The 22,406-nt window shown below is 43.6% G+C and overlaps 2 protein-coding genes across 2 annotated transcripts in view; one reads left to right on the forward strand and one right to left on the reverse strand.

The window, feature by feature from the left end:
- The window catches only part of gfra4a (GDNF family receptor alpha 4a), a 169,735-nt gene that overhangs the window by 24,338 nt on the left and 122,991 nt on the right, over positions 1-22,406 (forward strand). The window lies entirely within an intron of this gene.
- Positions 1,152-3,959, reverse strand: LOC308074110 (NEDD4-like E3 ubiquitin-protein ligase WWP1; the record flags this gene model as incomplete). The annotated part of the gene is made up of 1 exon (XM_080413442.1): positions 1,152-3,959. One exon carries the CDS (start codon positions 3,957-3,959, stop codon positions 1,152-1,154), a length of 2,808 nt encoding a protein of 935 aa, XP_080269568.1.

The raw sequence follows: 22,406 nt of genomic DNA on the forward strand, positions 1-22,406 counted from the left end.
TGTTCTCACTCTGTCGAGGCTTCTCCTTAAACAAAAAAAAGTGTAATATAGATATATAATTGTATGATTAATTATTCAAGTCCAACACTTTTTCTAACATTTGTTTTCCATCCATTTGATATACTGTATCCTCTGTCCACCTTCATACTGTGACTGTTGTAATTTTTTACAGCCTGGTCTTGACAGCTTCACTATTGCCCTTCACTGATATGCAGTACCTCATCTTGAGTCTGGGATCAATAACATGTCATTGCGATCAATTATTCTGTCTGTGGGTCATCTTACTTTTCATTCGGGTAGCCAAGGATCTCCATCTTGAGGGATCATGAGTGGTCTACCTCTTTGCTGTTGAACAGGCTTCACAAATGACATATTTGTGAATTCAGCAAGAGGACAGAGGGGCCTGCTGATCGCCTCAAGCTATTCTGTATCCTGCCAAGTGGGGCCGATGACCTTCTTGTCCGATGAGAGAACATGAGCAATGGCACCCTGCTGCTCCAGCCAGGCCCGCTGTGTGTCCTGCTCGTGCCCCGGACAAGATGGTCTGCGTAGTCCCAACTGTGCACAGGTCGCTGACTGGCCATAACGCACACACAGCGCGTATGCTCCATTTGTGCACGGCAAAAGCTCTCATCTCCCACACATTGTTTAATCCAGATATTGGCTAGCTAAGGGCATGTTCACACTGCCCGCCTGTTATGAAGAAAAAGCGCCTGTTCTGAAAATGAAAGACTTGACATCCGCCAGCCATAACAGCTGCATGCGGTAAATCACAACCTCATCCGGGAGCTCCGTCTTCCGTTTCTGTCCTGCAGGAATTTAGTTTTTCTCTCTGATGCAATGTAGTCTGGGATACTTTAGAGCATATCGTTTGTGAATGAATAGAGAAGAATGACTGTTTTGCTTTCAATGCAAAAATCTTTTTGCCGGTTTTAAACTGACATAAATTCAATAAGGTCCTAAAGTAAACTATTGAGTCAATCTAAACAAACAATTTCTAATTATAACTCTGATATTCAACTTTCATATGAAATATTTAAAAAAAAGCAACACTTTTGGAAAGAGTGGTGTCTGGTCACAAATTATTCCAGCACATCATTTGAAAGTTAGAGGGCCCTTGAGTTGAACACTCCTTCCTCTCTGTCTCCTTTCTATTGTTTGCCAAATCCTTCTGTTTCCTCGATGGCAAACAATAGCTTCTCTTTCAGCTGGTTGAAGCTTTTATAAGGGGGCAAGTCCAGCCGGTTAAAGCATGTGTGGCTTCTAGGAAGCCAGGTGTCCTTCCCTACCTTCTCAATGCAGAACTTCTGTGGCCCGTTACTCCCCATGAGTTCAGCAAAGCCCCCTAGTGGTAGCCTGCAGGTCCCTGTGATGAACTGCAGGAGCCGCAAACGAACCTCGTTGTCCACTTCCTTCACCAGCTGCCAGAACCAGATGATCTGTTTGCAGTTTCTGGTGTAGTGACGATACACTGTGTTTCTTTGCCAGTCCTGCAGGTCTACCTCCTGCATGCCGCACAGCATCACCTCCAGCTCCTTGTCATCAAAGTACTGGAGCCACTGCAGGGGAACCACTTCATTGAAGCCAGCCAGGAATGCCCTGGTCTGATCTTCCACCCTGCGGGATAACCTCCACTCTGCCATCAGACTGATGTACTCCTCTTTGTTCTCCTCTGTGACCAGGAGGTTGGTGCCATCGGGTTTCAGGTCATGGTGAGAGATCTTACCCAGGGTCTCCATGTCCACAGAGAAGTACATCTCCAGACCACACTCCACAATGTTGTTGTCCCTGATCCAGATGAGCGAGTTGTAGAACACTGGGTCAGTGGACTCCAGGTCTTTGAGGATTAGCTTCTTGTTGAGCAGGTGTTTGTAGAAAGGTAGGGAGAAACCTGTGTCAATGAACTTGTCATGGAACAGCGCCATGGCAATGAAGCGTCCTATGAAATGGAAGTAGGAGAGGTGGTCAGGGTTGATGATGGAGGCAGGGTTGATCTGCAGACAATTACTCCCGCCAGCATACTCAAACAGACAGTACATGGGGTTCAGCACCTCATGAGACAGCAGGAAGAACCACTCCCTGGCTACTCCACCAAAGTCAAGTCCCTCTTCCCCTCTGAAGGTGACAGAGAGCCTCCTCCTCAAATCGTGAGGCTTCAGGGCCATAATTTGCTGGAAAGAGTCTGCAAACAGTGTCTGCCTGGAGACGTTAATCCTCATATTGCTGCGGAGTGCATTGGACTGGCACAAGTATCGGAAATGGGCAAGCTTCCATCTGAAGCTGCGTTGGTAAGAAATCTGAGGCCCCTTGGTGACGGAGGACTTTCCCGTGCGCGGGTCGTTAAAGCTGGAAGTTCGTGTGTTGTGATCCACAAAGTAGCGGACTCCGTCCCTCGTGTACTGAATCTCCCAACCCTCAGGCAGAAGATCCTCGTTCTGTAGTAGCCCTTGTGTTCGAGGGTCTTCCCACTGTGTGGTCTTAGTGGTGTGGTTGGCAAAGTACACTCGGTCTTGGTCGTCCTTTCGCCTCTCCCAACCATGAGGCAATGGGCCCAGAGGAACATTCCTCATGATGGAGACCGAGTAAAGGCATCTCTGGTTGAACTGGTGCATTGCTCTCTGCAGCTGGCTACGCTGGCTCTGCCACTGTTCTAAGTTGCGGACCAACTCCATGGTGGGCCTCTGCCATGTTGTGGTTTGGGTGTTGTGATCTACAAAGTAGATCCTGCCCCACTGATCTATCTGCCGATCCCAACCTGGTGGCAGTGTTTCCAGGTTGCGAAGCAGTGGTCTCTCCCATGTACTCGTGCAGGTGTTGTGGTCTAGGTAGTACGTCTGCCCATGGGGGTCTTTCCTCTGTTCCCACCCTGGTGGTAGAGGGTCTGGGGCTCCTGCATGGGCATTCTGCTGCCTGGGCATGGCCCCGTCCATAGCTGCAACTCCAGCCACACCTCCAGCAACACAACCTCCTCCTGAGGCTGCTGCCTCACTGGTGACTACGAAGGAAGAGGTGGCTGATGCCTGTGCTGTGGAGTTGGAGGCGGAATGATCAGTAGCAGTAGGGGTATCAATATTATCATTAGCATCAGCAGAGGATGAAGTGGCATGAGATTGTGTGGATGGGCAGATGGTGCTGGTGGAGGCTGTGGGGGTGGCAGGGTTTGTGCTATCTGGGTCTGACAAGGTGATGTTGTAGTTGCAGTTTATCTGTGTGTCTGCAGGGGGCTGCGCTTCATCTGTTGTTGTGGCAGAGAAGGACGAGTCAGTGTCCGGAGCAATGATATTACACAATTCTCCGTTGACAGTTGTGGTACTGTCCAGAGATTGCTGGGCTGGTGTGGAGTTGGGTGTGGAGTCTCTGTTGATGATGGGGCCATGGGAGGAGGAATCAGAGGGCACCTGTCTGTCCACGCCATTGGAGAGCGAACAAGAGTAGAGGCCTGGGCCATGACCACCAGAGACCAAATCTGTACCGTTCACTGTGCTGTTGGTGAGTGATGCTAAGGGCTGCTGTTCAGCGACTGTCAGTCCGTCCAGGTAGATGGTGAGTTCACCCCTTGTCACAGTAACACCTTTCTGCTCCATGTTCAGCTTCAGCACTTCCTTCACATTGTCCAGTCTTCTGTCATGCTGCTCCAAGGCTTGCGGAAGGTCCAGTGTGGCTTTGCCAAGCAGAGAATCCGCCCTCAGGATGTGGCAACTCCATACCTTGAAGTCCACTCGTGTACGTGGGGTTACATTCAGAGTGAGTCTCGCGTCCCACTTGGGGTTGGAGGAGCTGTGTGACCTGGCCGTGCGATGTGATTGCCCTTCGGCGGTCACCTCCACATAGGTGGGAGGTGACCACCAAAACAGGCTCTTCTTCCTATCAAGTTTGGCACAGGAAACAATGGCATGGAGCTGTTTTGTTCCTTCGTGGTTATTACTAGACTCTGTTCTTCTGGACGAGGCCATTGCCATATCATACACCACAGTGTAAAGGATTGTTATGTGTTAATTGGCCCTCCCAGTCAGGCTACATCCATGTGCATTGTGACATGTGTCCTTTCAACTTCTTTTTTCTTGTCTCCGAGTGTATGACATGCCTGACGTCACATTACTGACATCATAAGATGATTGCTGTCATAGATGACTGACGTCATAGACTGGCCTCGATTTCTTTTTTTTGCCTTACCACAATAACCTGGGCCATGCTGGGTACTGGGATGTATCAGGCTATGCAGCAAAAATCTAGTTTGGTTTCCATATACAGTATGGGCTTACGCTTTTCTTCATGCACTATCTTGCAGGCACATTGACCTGTCCGTACTGATTGTATACACGCATATACAGTATCCATATATTTTGGCCCTTAATGTAGATATTTCATCCTCATACATTTTATGTATATTTGATAATAACAATAGACTGAAGAACACTGTGTATTTGCACCTGCTGTACATTTTACTATGTATAGTAAATACCTCAGTACCATTATTGCACCTGCACATATACCTTTTACGAAAAATATTGTACTATTTTAGATGTAACTACAGTTGCAGGTAGGCCCGCACAAAATAATTTCACCCACTCCTTTACACTTGGTTTTACTTGTGACAATAAAGTTCAGTTTGAAATTGAGTTTGTTTATTTCTATTTATTTCAGCTTGGGGGTGGGCTATCCCGCTGAGATGTTTTAATTTAACATTACTAGAACTCTATTATGTGTGTCAGCAGCATCAAACACCACTACAATAACGCCCCTGGGCCACAATCTCCGCCTTTCCTATGAATTTATGACGGACTCGTTTGATCTTGTTACATCTTTCATCCTTCAGCCTCGTCTTGGACACACACACACACACACACACACACACACACACACACACACACACACACACACATGCATGTGCATGAGAGCACGTTATCGAGCACGCACGCACGCACGCACGCACGCACGCACGCACGCACGCACGCACGCACGCACGCACGCACGCACGCACGCACGCACGCACGCACGCACGCACGCACGCACGCACGCACGCACGCACGCACGCACGCACGCGCGCGCGCACACACACACACACACACACACACACACACACACACACACACACACACACACACACACACACACACACACACACACACACACACACACACACACACACACACACACACACACACACACACACACACACACACACACACACAATAGTACACAGGCCTATATGACAGCTTGCGTATACAGTATGTACGTGCGGTCTGATCCCACTATGACAAAGCCATTCTGGCACTTAAAAGAGATCAAATACATGCACGCACACACGCACACACACACACACACACACACACACACACACACACACACACACACACACACACACACACACACACACACACACACACACACACACACACAGTTGCTTGCCCTCCGTCAAACTTGTTTTCAGTGAGTGTGCCAGATTTTAGTTGTTAAAACTCAATATATTAATGCTTTGGATACATGCAGGGCCCCAGAAACTACCAAGATTTTTTGCAGGTAACCTTAAAATGTCATTAACTAAGGGTCAATTGGTCAATTTGTTTGGCAACCTTTGCCTTAGATAGTAGAGTTTAGACACAGGAAACCAAGGTCAGACAGAAGGGAGACATACTTATGGTCATCACTACACACGTGTGTAGTTATGACCATAAGGGTGCTGGCTTAAATCTCCAGGACAGCTGTAGGAAAATCAGGACAGGATATGTGAATGATCTTGCCACATCCTTAACCACTTCAGGCGAGGTGTCTTTGAGCAAGGCACCTAACCCCTAAAATATCTATGTATAGATTGGTAATATTGGGTAGCTCCCACGTGTGAATGTGTGTAGCTCTTTGAATGCGATGTAGGAAAAGACTGGGGAAGGTACATTATGTGTGCTCATCAAAATGCTTCCTTGAATAACTGAAGGCTATGAAATGGATTATTTCTTTCTTGTAGCTGTGATGTTGAAGCTATGCTGTAGATGATGTGTGCATATCTATGGGATTGGTGGAATTTTTATTGGTTATCTGTTCCTTCACGCTATGCATGATTGAAGATGATAGTTTGTGGGTTGGTATATCATATGAACGCTGACACATGAAGGTATGAAGTCCATTCTAAACATACACACATGAACACACATACACACACAATATATACATACACACATTAACGTACACACACACACACACACACACACACACACACACACACACACACACACACACACACACACACACACACACACACACACACACACACACATACTCGTTCTACTTTTTAAATAGCTGCCAAAAAGAGTAATGGTGTAATGCTGGCAACAAAATGGCTTTTCATTTACACCCCGCAGTAGTTCCAACACATGCTGTATTCACTCCACAGACACCACCAACATCCGGCATGATGCATAATGTGTACCACTCAGCTGCTGATGATGATGAGTCCACACACATGCACGCTCTCACTCACGCACGCATACACACGCACAGTACGCACCACACACAAAATACTCATGCAGACACAGAAACATGCACAGACTAACAATGACACACACACACACACACACACACACACACACACACACACACACACACACACACACACACACACACACACACACACACACACACACACACACACACACACACACACACACACACACACACACACACACACACACACACATTCTTACCTTCCTCTCTTCTCCAGCCCCCATACCAACTGTTGTACAGACCCAGAGCTGCAATTGTTGTTTTCTCACTTTAATTGGCCATTTATGCGCTTATTGATGTGTTGAGAGGCTTTTGTAACTCCTGGGTACTTTACATACATACACAGGCATCTGTAAGAGAATAATCAATCTTTGCCTTATTCTCTATTATTTGTTCAAACATATGTAGCAACCTGAGTATTGGGACATATCTTAGTCTTTGGTTTCAAGGACCAAGGATCAAACTCATGAAGCCTAATTCATGCTGTGTTGCATGACGTGTCACTCATATACAAATAAATAATAATAAAAACATATATATTATATATATATACACACACACACACACACACACACACACACACACACACACACACACACACACACACACACACACAGTGTACACATACACATGGTATAGAGAGAGAGAGAGTCTTGTACAGTGTATGATCCTACTGTATTTCCTATAAAAGCTTTCTGTATGGGGCACAGGGGGACTGTCCTAACAGCTTCTAGCTGGTAGAATGTGTATAACATGATTACTCCCCTCCTTTATAGCGACACACAGCCAGAGCCCCTGTTCTGAGTGAGCTTGGTACAAAGGTTATTGGCTCCTTCTATCTCTCTCTGTCTGCGCTCTCACTCACTCTTGCCCTCTTTATCGCCCTCTCTCTCGATCTTGGTCTCCTGTTTTCTCCCTGTCTCTTTCCCACGGCTTGCTGCTTTGCAAAGGTTAAACGCTTTATACAGTATACCTGTCGTTTCTGAAAGTTATATTAGTGCTCTCTCCTCCCTTATTCTCTCTCTCCTTCCCTTATGTTACATGAGCTCTCGCTCTCTCTCATGTGCGCGCACACTTTTTCTGTCTTTCACTCTCTCATTCTCTTCTCAGTCTCTCTATCCCAATCTCGTAGCTTGTGCAAAGCTTACCGAGTCCATTTATGCATCTTTCTCACTCGCCTTCCTCTACTTCTCACTCTTCTACCTCTCTTTTTCTGTCTCCTGCTGTTATACCCAGTATATTTCTAAAATTTCCTCTCTCCTTCTCTGTAAACATTCCCTTCCCTGCCTCTCCCTGTCTGCCTCTCTTTCTCTCACTTGGTCTTTCTCCCATCATGCAACATTGCAAAGGTTAAGCACACAGCAGGGATGTGTACTTCTCTCCAAAGTTCTATTAGCCTGCTGTAGCTCTTTCCACTAGCTTGCTATGGTTCTGTAATGTACAGGCCTCTATATGCACTGACTACAGCACAATGAAATCCGCAGTGTTACTTTTAACCCTGAGAATCCGAAAATGGACCAAACTGGTCTGGAATAAAAACCAACGCTGATTTTACTGTGTGCGTTTTAGGTCACTCACTCACTTGAGTTTCTCTCTTTGTCCTGTCTCTATCTTTAGTATTAAGGTTATATACTGTATGGTAGTGGTTCTCAAAGTGGGCTCCAGGGACCCCCAGGGGTCCTTGGGGGATGAGGGCGTTCCAAGGGGTCCTCAGCAAAATGAGGAACAGTTTAACCAGTGATTCCCTATTTAAAAAAATGTGTCGTGTTGTGACATGTTGTGAGCTTTTAGATCGGCTGTTCACTATTTTTGAAAAGGTTTGCCTATTACATGCACAAAATTGGGACGCCAGGTTGAAAGAGGTTAATTTCACTAATTTCACCAGCTAGAAGGTAACCAAATGACTGTATAAGAATGTATAAGAATGACTATTCACATTCTGTAGGTTTCTCTCTCCCCACCTACAGTATTAGAGTAGACAGTCTGAGATCTTCTCTTATGGGGGTCCCTAGCAACAAATCCTTTCAAATGGGGGTCTGCTGACCTGTACATGGTTGAGAACCACTGCTGTACTGTAGCCTACACTAAACCCTTCCATATCTCCTTCTTTCTCTTTCACTCTATCTCTCTTTGTTTTCCCTCTCTTTCTTCCTGTCTCTCCTTTTGCATGGTTTTCTGTCTCCCCCCCAGCTCTTTGTTTGTCCCTTGAGCATTATCTGTCAGTGTGGATATTCTTTTTCACTGTGTTGTGTTCATAGCTTTAAGGTTATGAATGATCAGTGGGGCTGGTTGTCCACTGTCAGTCAGACACACAAACAAACAAACAAACACACACTCATGCATGGTTCCACGCAGACACGTGCACGCGTGCACGCAGACGCACAAACACACACACACAAAATCACATGCACACAGACACTCATGCAGACTGGCACACAGATCCACTCACACACGCGCACACGTGTGTGCAGACACACGCAGACAGGCTTATTGTATTATTGTAGTAGTTGGGCACATCCACAAACCAATTAAAGGAGTATTTCACCCCAAAAAATACTTATTTTCTATCAATTACACACCCCATGGAAAGAGCTGGAAAAAAAGGCCCAGGAGAGAGGACTCTGGCGGACTGTAGTCAACATGCTCCATGAAAAGGAGCGATGGGCATAAGTAAGTAAGTAATGAAGCCTTGAATTCATGGAGATTTTTTTGTTTTTGTCGCATTCCTGAGACAATAATTTCATTGGTCAGTAGGAGACTCAGTAGGAGACTACTCAGTAGGAGACTCTTTGAGTAGGAGACTCCGCCGGCGGTCATCAAATGATTGACTTAGAAATGCGACCAAAACAAAAAAAAATCTCCATGAATTCAAGGCTGCATGGGGTGTGTAATTGAGTTCAATTGATTTAAAAGTAATTTTTTGGGTGAACTACTCCTTTAAGGTAGGTAGCTGGACCAAAAGAAGACGATCATATAAGGTACAAAGAAGGTCCACATACATTGTAGTTCCCTGAAGTAGCACTGTGTCGTTTCGTTTCTAAACCTGTGATGTTGACAATAAAGTTGAGTTGAGTTGAGCCTATATGCTCATCTTCAGACTAAAGTAGTGTGAGGCTAGGCCAAGGCTCCAAAAGTCACTGCTACTGTTGGATGTGCCAATAAATTGCACGTAAGGGGAGCTACTGAGTGCAGACAGTGCCTTTCATTACTGTGCTAGTACCACACACACACACACACACACACACACACACACACACACACACACACACACACACACACACACACACACACACACACACGTCCCTGAAGTGTGAATCATGTCTAGTGGACAGGTTCTGTGCAGTGATCTGACCACTATCATTTCTCCCCTCACATTTCCTCTCCTCTTCTTCCTCTCTCTCTTGCTCTCTCTCTCTCTCTGACCCTCTTTACATTCTCCCATTCTCTCAGTCCTCACATCTTCTCCCCCTTTCTCCTCTTTTGGCTTTTTCTCCCGCACTGGCACCACCGGGCAGATTCTCACTTATCTTTTCTTTTTCATTCACATTCCTCTCATCCTCCCCCTTTTTCTCCTTTGTCTCTTGCCCCCAATTTGCAAAAGCATACGCACACAGACATACATACACACTAGGCTTGTCCCCGACTAAGAATTTATATAGTCGAATCTGATTAGCCAAATTTTGCCTATAGTCGACTGAGAGATTGGCAGTCAGATCTGAAATGTTATGCAACAGAGGATCATTCCATTTGAGCTGTGGGGGGTGCTTAATATCTTGAACATATACTTGCTTGGTTTCTCCCAATAAATCATGATATATATCCTATTTTTGGCAAACTATTAGTTAATATAACAAATTAGGCCAATCTTTCAGTCGAATTATGATTGAGGGATTGGCAGTCGAATCAGACTCCCTCGATCGATTAGTCGACTATTCGACTAATCGAGGTCAGGCCTAGTACGCACACACACACACACACACCTTGCTTTTTTTATCTCTCCCTCCTGCCTTTTCTCTCTGTTTCTATTGGTCTCATTGCCCTGCTCGTCTTCATAGGCCCAAAGCCAAGGTCTGTGCAACCTTCCCTGTCGCCACAGCCCTGCCGTTCCCCTTCCAAGACTCCTCCAATCAATACCTGCACACTGCACTATGCCGCCACGTGTCACCATTTGTCTTCATGTTGGGGTCAGCGGAGGGTTTTATACACTGTGTTTGACACTGTGTACCGTGCTTTGTGCTGTGAAGTCAGGGCTGGTGGTGGGTTGTGTGTGCCAAGGTGGCTGTACCTTGTGCGCTAAAACTTTAATGTGACACATGATGTGATAAAAGCTCCTGGAGCCGAAGCTGTTGCAAGTGCTGCGCACGTCTGTCTGAGTGTGTGTTGTTGGTGTGAAAGTTGAATGAGTTGGGTTAGAGGATTCAGATTCAAGTTTTGTGCAAAGAGGTATCGACACGCAAAGAGACAAAGTCGTGCAGTCCCCCCGCCCCCACACACACACACACACGCACACATACACAAACATAATATACACACTGCACACACACACCCCCCACACCCAAGGATACCTCGCACAAGTATAAACACACAAAAGTAAGCTCGGCCCACACACACACACACACACACACACACACACACACACACACACACACACACACACACACACACACACACACACACACACACACACACACACAGGGCATTCACGAATAGTGATTTTTAGCATTCGAATTATTCGACCTATAAGTATTCGAATATTCAGCTGCGTATCTGCTGTAGAAAAGACACTAAAAAAAATAATATATATATATATATATATATATATATTAAATATATATAATATATATAAAAAATAAAATAAAAAAATTAATAGAATAATCGAATAGTGGTTTGATAGTCGAATAGTCGGTTTGATAGTCGAATATTCGAATATTCGACTATTCTGTTAATGCCCTAACACACACACACCACATGCTGATGCGTACAGTAGTACACACACAAACCACTCGTGTCAATATGCACAAACACCTAAATCACACTCCTCGTTCATATGGAGTCTAGATTATAATGAAGTAATTAGCAAAACATGCATCATTTAATTAATTCTTGGCCAGTCTCATAGAACACATGAACATGCAACCAAATAGATCCATTTGAGCTCTGCAAAATACTAATTAGCACTGAATTATTGTCAGTTCAACTGTGAAATAGAACCAAAACAAATATGCAAACTTTGCTGGAAAATGGAGAGTCAATATATTTCCTTCATAAGGACTTAGCCCTTTGGGGTGGTCCTACTACAAACTAATGTGTAATCAGCATTCATCGTTATTGAAAACTTTGGCAGCTTTTACTTATCAGAATGTCAAACATGGCATTTGCATAATACTTCATGAATGTGCACGATTAATGACTTGGCTTCAAGGCCCTAAAAGGAAAGACCCTGTTTAATATTGATGCGTCCTAGACCATTCTTCCTCCCGGCTGAATCCAGTCAGCCATACTAAATCACAAAGTCAATTCTAATGTTTGCTTAAGTAGCCTGGTGATAGGGCATGGATGCACTTTCATTCATGCATTCTCAATGCAGTTTCACATGGAGAGCATGAGGCTACAGAGGAGTCGAGTTGAGTAGAAGATGGAAAGTGTTTTGCGTGCATAAAACTTGGCAAAGATCAACAGGAGACGAGAGGCTTGTTCCGCAAGGCTGCTATACCTGCTGACAATCTGTTGTTGGTAAGTTGAGTGGGATGACTTGCGAAGGCTGGTTGCTCGTCGCGTAGGCAGATAGCAGGCGAGCCACTCATTATCATATGGTATGTGGTTGATGAATTTAGAGTTGACAGAACCTTTTGCATCTCACCGCCTAGCTTTAGCTAGAAGACACAGACTGTAAACAAGCAAACACGCTCGCACAAATGAAAGTTGCACACACACACACACACACACACACACACACACACACACACACACACACACACACACACACACACACACACACACACACAAACATTCCGATGCATGCATGTGAACACACATGCTGTACAATACTGTACAAATGTGAGGTTCTCCCGTTTCGTGCACACACAAACTTCTTACACAGATAATCATTTCTCATTTTCAGACTCTCTCTCTCTCACACACACACACACACACAAGCGTGCGCGCTCGCGCACACACACACACACACAAACACACACACACACACACACACAAGCCATTTGCTAAATCTCCTTGAGTCTATTGTCCATGGAATACTCTGGTGGCACGAAAAACCCACTTTGAAGTCTCCCACCCTCCTCTAACCCCTTGATGCTTAGTCTTTAAGCAGGAAAACAGCAGTGCTGCTCTGCAGCTCAACAGCTTGCTCACCTCACACCCACTGCGTTTTGTGTGAAGAGTTCACTTTCAAAATGCTGCATGAACCCATTTCTGAGGGTAAAAAACATAATTACTTGAAACTACTCGAAGAGTCATTGAATAGCATTAAAATGTAGAGGATACAGTTTGTTAATGTGTTGTATTTCTGTTAGTTGCTATCTATTCTGTAAAAAGTATCATTGATTATATTACTGCTATCCATAATCAAGTGTAGATGTCTTGTTTTTCTCTGACCTTCAGGGTACAAGTTGACTAAAATCAAATTTGTATTTATGTACAGGAACAGCTTGAAAGAGTTGTGGGGGAGAAGGTATGGGGTACTTTGAATTTTATTTATTCACACATGGGCACACCACTTCCCGGTAACCAGCTGTTGGGGGTTAAGTGGCTTGCAGACGGGCACAGCGGTGCATGGATTGGAATAAAAGAAATTGAAGTCATCTACTCTTTCAAAATGGCTGTTGGTCTTAAAGTGAAAAAAGCTATAGATGAGTGTGCATCATGTTTTAATTGTACTTTTTGCTCTCATGTGCCTACCAAGTGCAATGTTTACATGTGCAATATCTACAGTATAATAAACACTGTTGCAGAAGCTGTGCAATATTATGCAGTATATTAGTACTGTATATCTCCCTATTTTTTTGGGCGGTGAAACCGCCCCTATAAGTGAGGTTTGGAAATTTGTACAATTATCTTGGGCAGTGAAACCGCCCCTATAAGTGAGGTTTGGAAATTTGTACAATTATCCTGCGCTGTGATTGGCCAATCACAATCTATTCAGGGCTGTGATTGGCCAGTGTCACATGACACATGTGCATAGCCCTATATAAGAAACCATAACTTTAATAAAGTTATGGTTATATCTCGGTGCTAAGTCTATACTTCTTTCTCTTATCTATATCAGGTTTTAGCCCCCCCGAGTGGCGGGACCCTAAGAATGGAGTAGTGTGTCTAGCGTTGAGAATTGTCAGAGTTCGTCAAGGTAATATCTCTGGGGAAGAAGCTGTCTTCTGGTACAAGAGCCGTCCAGAGAGGAGTATGGTGACTAGTCCGTTGCTAGGATGGAATGGGTCGCTGACAGTGCTACAGTATGTATCCTCCGAACGCACCACTTGGGGATTGCAGGGAACTGATGCGCCGAGGAGTTTTCACAACTCATTCCAGAGCTTCTTTGTCCTAAACAGTGCAGCTGCCATACCACACTGTATAGTACATACCTCCTAAGGTACTGAAGCACCTTCCTGACCGCAATTGACGTGTTAAGGTACAGGAGAAGCAGTAGGAGATGTTGTTTACTCCCAGGAACTTAAAGCTAGAGACCTGCTGCATCTCCTCTGTTGACCTCCTGAACTCTGACGGGAAAGCACATTTGATAACGTCAATGAGCAGCAGCATTTCAACAGTGACTCTGTGACAGTGTAGGTGACGAGGCTTGTCCATTTTGTAGCTTTTGTAGCTGCTAGTCTGAACGCGGCATCACAGACTGGGGTCTGTTGGTCATAAAGTCCAGTATTCAGTTGCAGAGGTAGTTACTGATGTCGAGGTCTCTTAGTTTAGTGGCCAGTTTGGAGGGGATAAAACACTACAGTATGGGTGATGACATCATTCTCACGTATTGGTCTGGTGTAGGTGGGTGAGGGGGGAATGCTATCCTCTGTTGATCTGTGACGGGGGGCAGAGTCGGGACAAAGCTCTCGAAAAACACTTCTAGCGAAGGGGTGAGTGGAATTGGGCTGAAGTCATTCAGGGCTGCTGCACCAGACTGCTTTGGCACGGGTATGATGGTTGCAGTCTTTTTTTTAAAGAATTTCTTTTGGCTTTTTCTTCCTTTTATTGTTGCAGTCTTGAGGCATGTGGGGACAACTGCCTGCGCCAGAGACAGATTGAATATGTGAGTAAGGACACCAGCCACAAAATACTTGAAATCTAATCTAATGGGCAGGCAGATTGCACAAAAAGCACAAAATGTTTGAAATCTAATCTAATGGGCAGATTGCTATGAAACCTGCTCAAAGGGGATTAGATGTTAGTGATATATTTTGTAAAAAGAAAACTTTTTTTGTTAAAAAGTTAAAGCGCTATATTCCGGTTGTAATCATTGCTACAGGGGAGGGTGACCACTGGCACACTGGCATAAGTTTGAGAGAGAGGTTTTTTCTTTTAAAATAAAATATTCCAAAAATGTTTAGTCAGTTAAATGAAGTCCCCTCACATCTATATACAAATTACATCCTGCACATAATTCTACATTCATTCAAACTCCTAAATCTGACTGGGGAGGGAGCCTGGGAGATAGGTGGGTTATTGCTAATGATCATTACATCCGATGTGAAAGAAAATATTTCTAAAAAGAAGAAGAAATAAAGGTTATGTATTTGGACAATCAAAATCAGTTGGAAATATTACATTTTGATGTGTTATAATAATTCAACGTAATGATAACATGGCACACTGACTATCAAGAAAATGAAAACATGGCACTTCATGTGAAAAAGGTTGCCGACTCCTGCTATAGAGAAAGATAATTTACCAGCTTCAATTTTATAGTGTTCCACTTCCAATTTTATCTGCTCATTTATTTTGTTTCATCTATTCCAATTTCACTTGTTTATCCTGTTCTCTCTGTTGATTGGCTAAAATTGATATATCAACTGAATTATTTTTCCTATTTACTAAAGAACTGAGAACAGGAGAACCCCTGTTACGGAACAAACACTGTAGCAAAGATTGCTATCGGAATATAGAGCTATTTAACACTTCAGCAGTTTTGATTCCCTCTAGCATGGACCAAAATGTATTCATATTTTCTGCTTAAAAAGGCACTAACTATGGTACTTTTTTATTGGTAGGCCTACTTACATTTTATTTAAATTTAAAGCAATTTCCATTTTTACAATATATGTTACTTTCTCCTGTACCGTACAGGTTGGCATGTGTGCGGGCGTATTATTTTTATTGTTGATGTGCACTTGTTTGCCTACGCACCTGCTTTTAAGTTTTACTCTACAGTAGGTGTGCGAAAGTTGTTTTTAAACAGACAATATGTTAAGCCTTCAATGAATATAAAATAGCCATACTACTGTATGTACAGTGAGTATATACAGTATATATATATATATATATATATATATATACACACACACACACACACACGCTGATGTGATGAATAGATGAAAGGTTTCCACCGGAGTAGACATCGCCGTGATTTTTAAACTTTAATGATGCCTCCCTGTTGTCTTTTATTGGAGCAGCTGGGAGTGGAGGCACCATATAGAAGTTATTTGTCGTTTTTGAATAATTAAAGCCACCACTCTTGTTAGAAAAAACCCTTTTGTTTTCTTGTAACTGACTCCGAGGCAATCTAAGCCACCAGACCTCCCAGCGGCGTTGAGTGCATTTGGCAGCTCTCTCTTTTCGCTTCCTCTCTCCCCTTGTCCTGCTCCCCCAACCGCTGCTGGTGAAATTGAACAAGTCATTGAGCACAAGCTGATGTCTTTATGCAGAATTAGATCCTTATATGTAAGAAAAGTCTACCCAAAAAGGTATTAGCTCCATGTCTAGCAAGCCATCAGGAAAAGCATTTGATTTCTCTATATGGTATAATGCATTGTATATGGTCCACTTTGATTTTTGAAAACAAGGACTTAAGCTTATGTTGTCCTTTTTTTTTTCTTTTTTTTTTTAACTGTACACTACAGCATGTGCACCATAATTACATTTAATGTTGGGTTTGATGTTGGACTCTCAGCACTTGTTGTAGTTGTTTTTCGAACAGCTGTCCTTTTTTAAATGGATGCAATATCTCATTCTGAAACAACCATAACCATGCGCTGCGCTTCAGAAACACTCAATCCATCCATCCATCCAGTTTTGCCTGCATCAACCCCCCTGCTCCTCCTGGCAATTCAGATAATGTCTGAATGCCACCTTTTCTGTGACACATTTTCTCCCTCCAGTCCCCCAATGGTACATCAATGATCCAGATGGGTCATTTGATGTGCGAGCGAGGTGAAAAATTAATCATTAAACTTTGAATAGAACTCAATATCAAGGCTCCGGGCTTGCTGTCAGATCTGCATCCAGAGATACCAGCGCATGCCCAGATGAATGTACGGATTTATGGTGACAGTGCTGAAGGTCACATGCCCAGAGGAATACCATGTTTCTATTCTGATCTATATCCTTCTCTCTCTCTCTCTCTCTCTCTCTCTCTCTCTCTCTCTCTCTCTCTCTCTCTCTCTCTCTCTCTCTCCTTCCCCTACTAGTACTCAAAGATGAGGATACAGTATGAATTCAAGCCACAGGGGAGACCCCCTTCTTCTCATGCCTCTTAGTTTTCCCTCCCAGCTGATTTCACTGCCGGCTGCCTAGATCCCTTTCCAAAAATATGCCATGCATCCATCACAACAAGGCAGCCCTGGCATGCATGTGTGTGTGTGTGTGTGTGTGTGTGTGTGTGTGTGTGTGTGTGTGTGTGTGTGTGTGTGCAGGGATGCAGCTACTGCGTTGCGCCACAGAAGGGCAAATGGTGAAGAGTGTTGGATGAGAAGTGCAATGGATATTGAACAGACAGGTCAGAGGCAACTAACAGGGCAGGTGATCGGAATGTCGGACGGAGGACACGCAGAGCCTGGTGGGTGTTGCCACACAAACCTGTTTAAAGTCTCATTTAGACTTGTCGCACGATGGTGGCACCTTCTTTAGCTTGAAACTCCAAAGTATAAATTAGGCTTAATCCTCCACCCTGTTTGGAAACTGCTGCAATCACTCTTGTAATGGCATTAAGATGATACATGGCATCTACTTCATGTGCTCATCGATAGTGTCTTAATAAGTGCAGAAGAAGATGATGCTTTATTAGTTCCTGGAACACTAGCATTGTTGAAATAAGAGTGTCAAACTCAACCAATAGTGATGAGTGTAACCATAGAGGGGATAAAGTGAAGGCATTTCACTTAAAGGGATGGGAAGCTGAGCTGTCTTGGGGCGAAGGGTCATTTGCTTATATCACATGTTAATGCATTTAACATGGCATCCAAGCACGGTCCTTGTCTTAATGAGGACTCTGAGTTCACACTATAAATACAGTTACACTTTTCTTCTATGGTGGTCATTCATCAGTGCACAACCAAGCACACAACATGAAAGGAACAGGTCTCACTTTTGAAATAGCAATTTATAATTTAGTCGATGCTTTTATCCAGATCAGCAGCAAAGAACAATGTGCAGTACTAAACCAAACTAAACTATTACATTTATAAAACGTGCAAAATGTGCCACCATAAGTACAAGACACATAATGTCTAAGTAGTAATAAATGTATTTGTATTGCAGTGTACAAAGTGCTTTACACAATTAACATCAATAAAACAACGATAACAAAACAGATAAAACAATGAACAGCAATGAAATTGCACTAAATTACTTGGAAAACTGTACATTAAACAGTAAGAAAATGTGGTGCGAAACTCTGAGAACCTTTCTCAGAGAACACGCTGCCATACTGTATATAAAGATCACGAACGTGTATGTGCATTCATTATACATTCTCATATTCTCTAATTGAGTTGACATTCTGTCCAACAGTACAATATTCTTAAAGTCAACACTACAAGAAACCAGTACAAAGGTCAAAACATATAGCAAATATTCCCTTGTTCCCAGAATATCCTGCACTTTGAAGAAGAATGCTAGGCACAGAAATAGAAGTAGGAAATACAATATTTCTTTGTCTTTTTGACAAGGCAGTCGTGAGATAAGGTGCAAGCAGAGAAGGAAGTTGGATATTAAGATAATATATCAGATTCTCAGATTCAGATATCAGTGTGATAGAGAGATACATGAGATACAGACATTCACTAGGCAGGCAGACAAATATATATTATATTGTATAAAGGCAGATATTCTCAGGGGTGGGAAGGCGTTGAAAACAAGTTGTTAGATAGGCAGACAAGCCAGAAACAAAGAGAGAAAGATGGGCCAAACGCAAAGTTGGTATAATAAGACCGCTTCAGGCATTCATCTGGGTCTGTCCTTTATACCGGCAACATTAACTTTTGAATATCATGCATTTAGAATCACTGTAGTATTATTCTCAAACATAACAGAACCTTCAGCCCTGAGGGTCGAGTGCTGACTGCTGCTGAGTAAATCTTGGAGAGGTTAACAGGTTTGCTGGTATGGTATAGCTTAGCAAGCACAGCTTAAAAAATAGTAGGTTAAGATAGACAGGGCTGAGACCCCTACAGTGTATTCTATGGTCCAAATGTCCGAAAATAAATGTTATATATTATTTGTCAGAAAATGTATTTCAAGGGTACAAAATATTGTTGTGGACTTGCTTTTCTGTGATGTGGACACTGTCTGTATTTCTGATGGTGGAGGCGAGTGGGTAAATAATGCCACAACAAGGATATCCAGTTTGCTTTACTTGGCGGGACGGCAGGTTTACAGGTCAGAAGCACAACAACAGCAGTATAGGTATGTTTATGAACTCACTGTTACTCTAATACAGTCTTTGGTTTGTCAGTCTGTGGTTCCCGAGTAGAGGCGGAGGATAATTCACTCGAACATCTTTACACTTTGAAAACCGGAACACAACTAACTAAGCATGCGGGCTGAACAGATACACAACAGAACCTGCTGTGCCCGAGAGCCAATGCGAACACATTATACTCAGCAGCACACACACAATAGGCTGGCAGCAACACAGATGGTGGGAATAGGCTGGTATTTGTTCCCGCGTTACACCATATCTTGCAATAAATGTGCAAAATTCTGTGTTTGCGTGTGGTATGTGTATCGCAGAGGACCAGAGGGAGTGATGTGTGGGAAGTCGGTTAAATTGCCAGTTGTCCGGGATAGGGCATTAACGAATAGTGATTTATGGTATTCGAATTATTCGACCCAAAAGTATTCGAATATTCGATTATTCGATTTGATTATAATTTTTTTTTTTTTTTTTTTTTTTTTTTTTTTTTTTTCCCGAATAGTCGAATAGTGGTTTGATAGTCGAATAGTCGGTTTGATATTCGAATATTCGAATATTCGACTATTCTGTGAATGCCCTAGTCCGGGACCATCTATACATTTGCAAATGTCTGTCCATTTTATGCCCATGTATGGAGATCCCTGATGTCATCAAGATGGCGTCATAGTACGGATGTCATAGACTGCCCTCTAAGTACTATGATAATGTAACTGCACTAAGTACTATGACAATGGGTACAACAGGTGCTCTGATCAAAGTTGGTACAGGTACTTAACATATTCTCCACAGTGTTGATTCTTCGTTAGCAGTTCATTTGTTTACATGAAATGGATGAAGACAATAACTAAAACGTAACTTGATGGTAGAATAGGAAATCCATAATCCACTTTGCTCCGTTTGGTCTCACAATCAACACAGTTCCTCGATAATCCCACTGTTGGTGTGAGTCCGTCTCTCACACAGCACTGAAACGATTCTTTCATATGAGTCTCTTGTGTCTCTCACTTTGTGCACCTGCGTGACTGCTCTTAACTACTCACATTACCTTATTTCCTACTCATGACAGCCATATGCAACAGCCAATAGGAGGATTGGATCTGACCATGACACCTAATAAACAGACGTATGTAACTAATCTCAGCAGATTGACTTGATGTGTTGTTTTTGTTTTGTTTTGTTTTATTTTATTGACTTCGTTTGCTCTATAAGATTTGTATTACCATGGAGCGCACAGTGCAGCAACAGGTATAGAGCAACAAACTATTCCAAACATTGCCATTGCCATTTATTTATTTATTTTCCACTAGCTTAGACAAATTCCTATAGTATGTCATAGGTTCATGGGGTCCTAAGGCCTGTATCTGATTTGCTAATTTCTTAAAACACACAGTCAATAGGCATATTCTGTGTTTCAGGCCTAAAGGATAAGCAAATACGGACTTTGTATATCCTACCATAGCCTACAAAACAGGCTAAATCTACTGTATAAGCAAAGCATTTTAAAAAGATTGGCTTTACAGTATAAAGAGCAGGCATATGCCTTCAGTATGCATAGTACTAAAATATGTATTTCCCCATGCAGCTCAGGGCATTCATATCAAAATGAAACAGACAAGCATAACATACATAAAAGGGGTTTGTGTGATTTTGTTTGGGTGCTCCTCCGGCAACTATATTGAAGAAAACAGCACAAAACATGCAGCAAGCAGGCAGGCAGTATGTTCTTCATTGACACCAAATCTGCAGTATACGCTTCTGATTTACCCCCTGGTTTTGTTCCAGGATCGACACACTGTAAAATCCCGAGTGTTCATTTAACTGTGAGAGTGCACACGCTCAGAGTGTTGCACAAACATACAGACAGAGACTACAACAGGGCCTTGTAGAGCCAACAGAAAGCCGGATAGCTGAGCAGACACGCATGCACGCACACACACACACGCACGCATGCAGTAAAAATGGACCCACTTTTTATATAAATGAACACTGTGGAGTTTACTGTGCACAGAGGCAGACAGGTGCACCCAGTCAAGCAGACAAAGTGACTGAATCTCCTTCAGAGCAGACAGACAGACAGTCTGGAGAGAAGAGGTGGGAGGAAGAGAGGAGGAGAGGGAGGGAGGTAGTGAGTGAGAGAGAAGAGGAGGGAGGACGAGAGAGGAGGAGAGAAGAGGGGGGAAAGAGGAGAAAAAAGGAGGGAGGAGGAGAGAGGAAGGAGTAGGAGAGCAGACCTTCAGCAGATGGACTATTTATCATGTCTGGCTCTAGATCCTCAACCCAGCCACAGCAGAGATGCAGCGAGACACACACACACACACACACACACACACACACACACACACACACACACACACACACACACACACACACGGGCGTGAGCGCATTCACACGTGGGGCTGGTTTGGAGAGTTGCTGATGCGCTGCAGCTGGGTGTTCCTGTGCCCATGTTGGAGATGAAGGCCTGGTTGTCAACGGGCCTGTCACTCTCAGCCACACACTGAGCCATGCGGGCCAATAACCAGAGACAGAACAAAAAATGACTCTAGCTTAACACAAGACATCATGGCAAAGTGTTTGAGTGTGCTGAAATGTAAATTTGAGTTTCTGATGATGGCTTTTTTCAATAACTCTGAAAAGGCCCATTCGAGCGCGGCATGGCTTAGTACAGGTATATCTGTCTAGCAATGCTACAGTACAGCATATTCCCTTTATGCAGAAAGAAGACATTATTTGTGGGCGCTTTGCTGTTGTCGACAGGCCAGACTGTCACGTACATGAGAACAGCGGAGGAAGGGAGGGAGGTTGGTTTTGACGTCACACCATAGCTCACTCGGCAAGAGAGACAGAGAGAGACAGAGAGACGCAATAAAATGCTGGGTACCAAAACCTGAACACGCTGATTGGCGCGTTGCTTCACAGCGCGTTGTCAGCGCAATAAGCCAAGCAGTGCCGGGCAAGCAGATAGTTTTGTGTTAATAAAAAAGCTGGGTAATGGAATCCAAGTTGTCCCCTTAAAATGGATATGTTCTTTTAGTACCTG

Source organism: Gymnoscopelus braueri (genome assembly GCF_963280865.1).
Source record: "Gymnoscopelus braueri genome assembly, chromosome: 19".
NCBI classification, from domain to species: Eukaryota; Metazoa; Chordata; class Actinopteri; order Myctophiformes; family Myctophidae; genus Gymnoscopelus; species Gymnoscopelus braueri.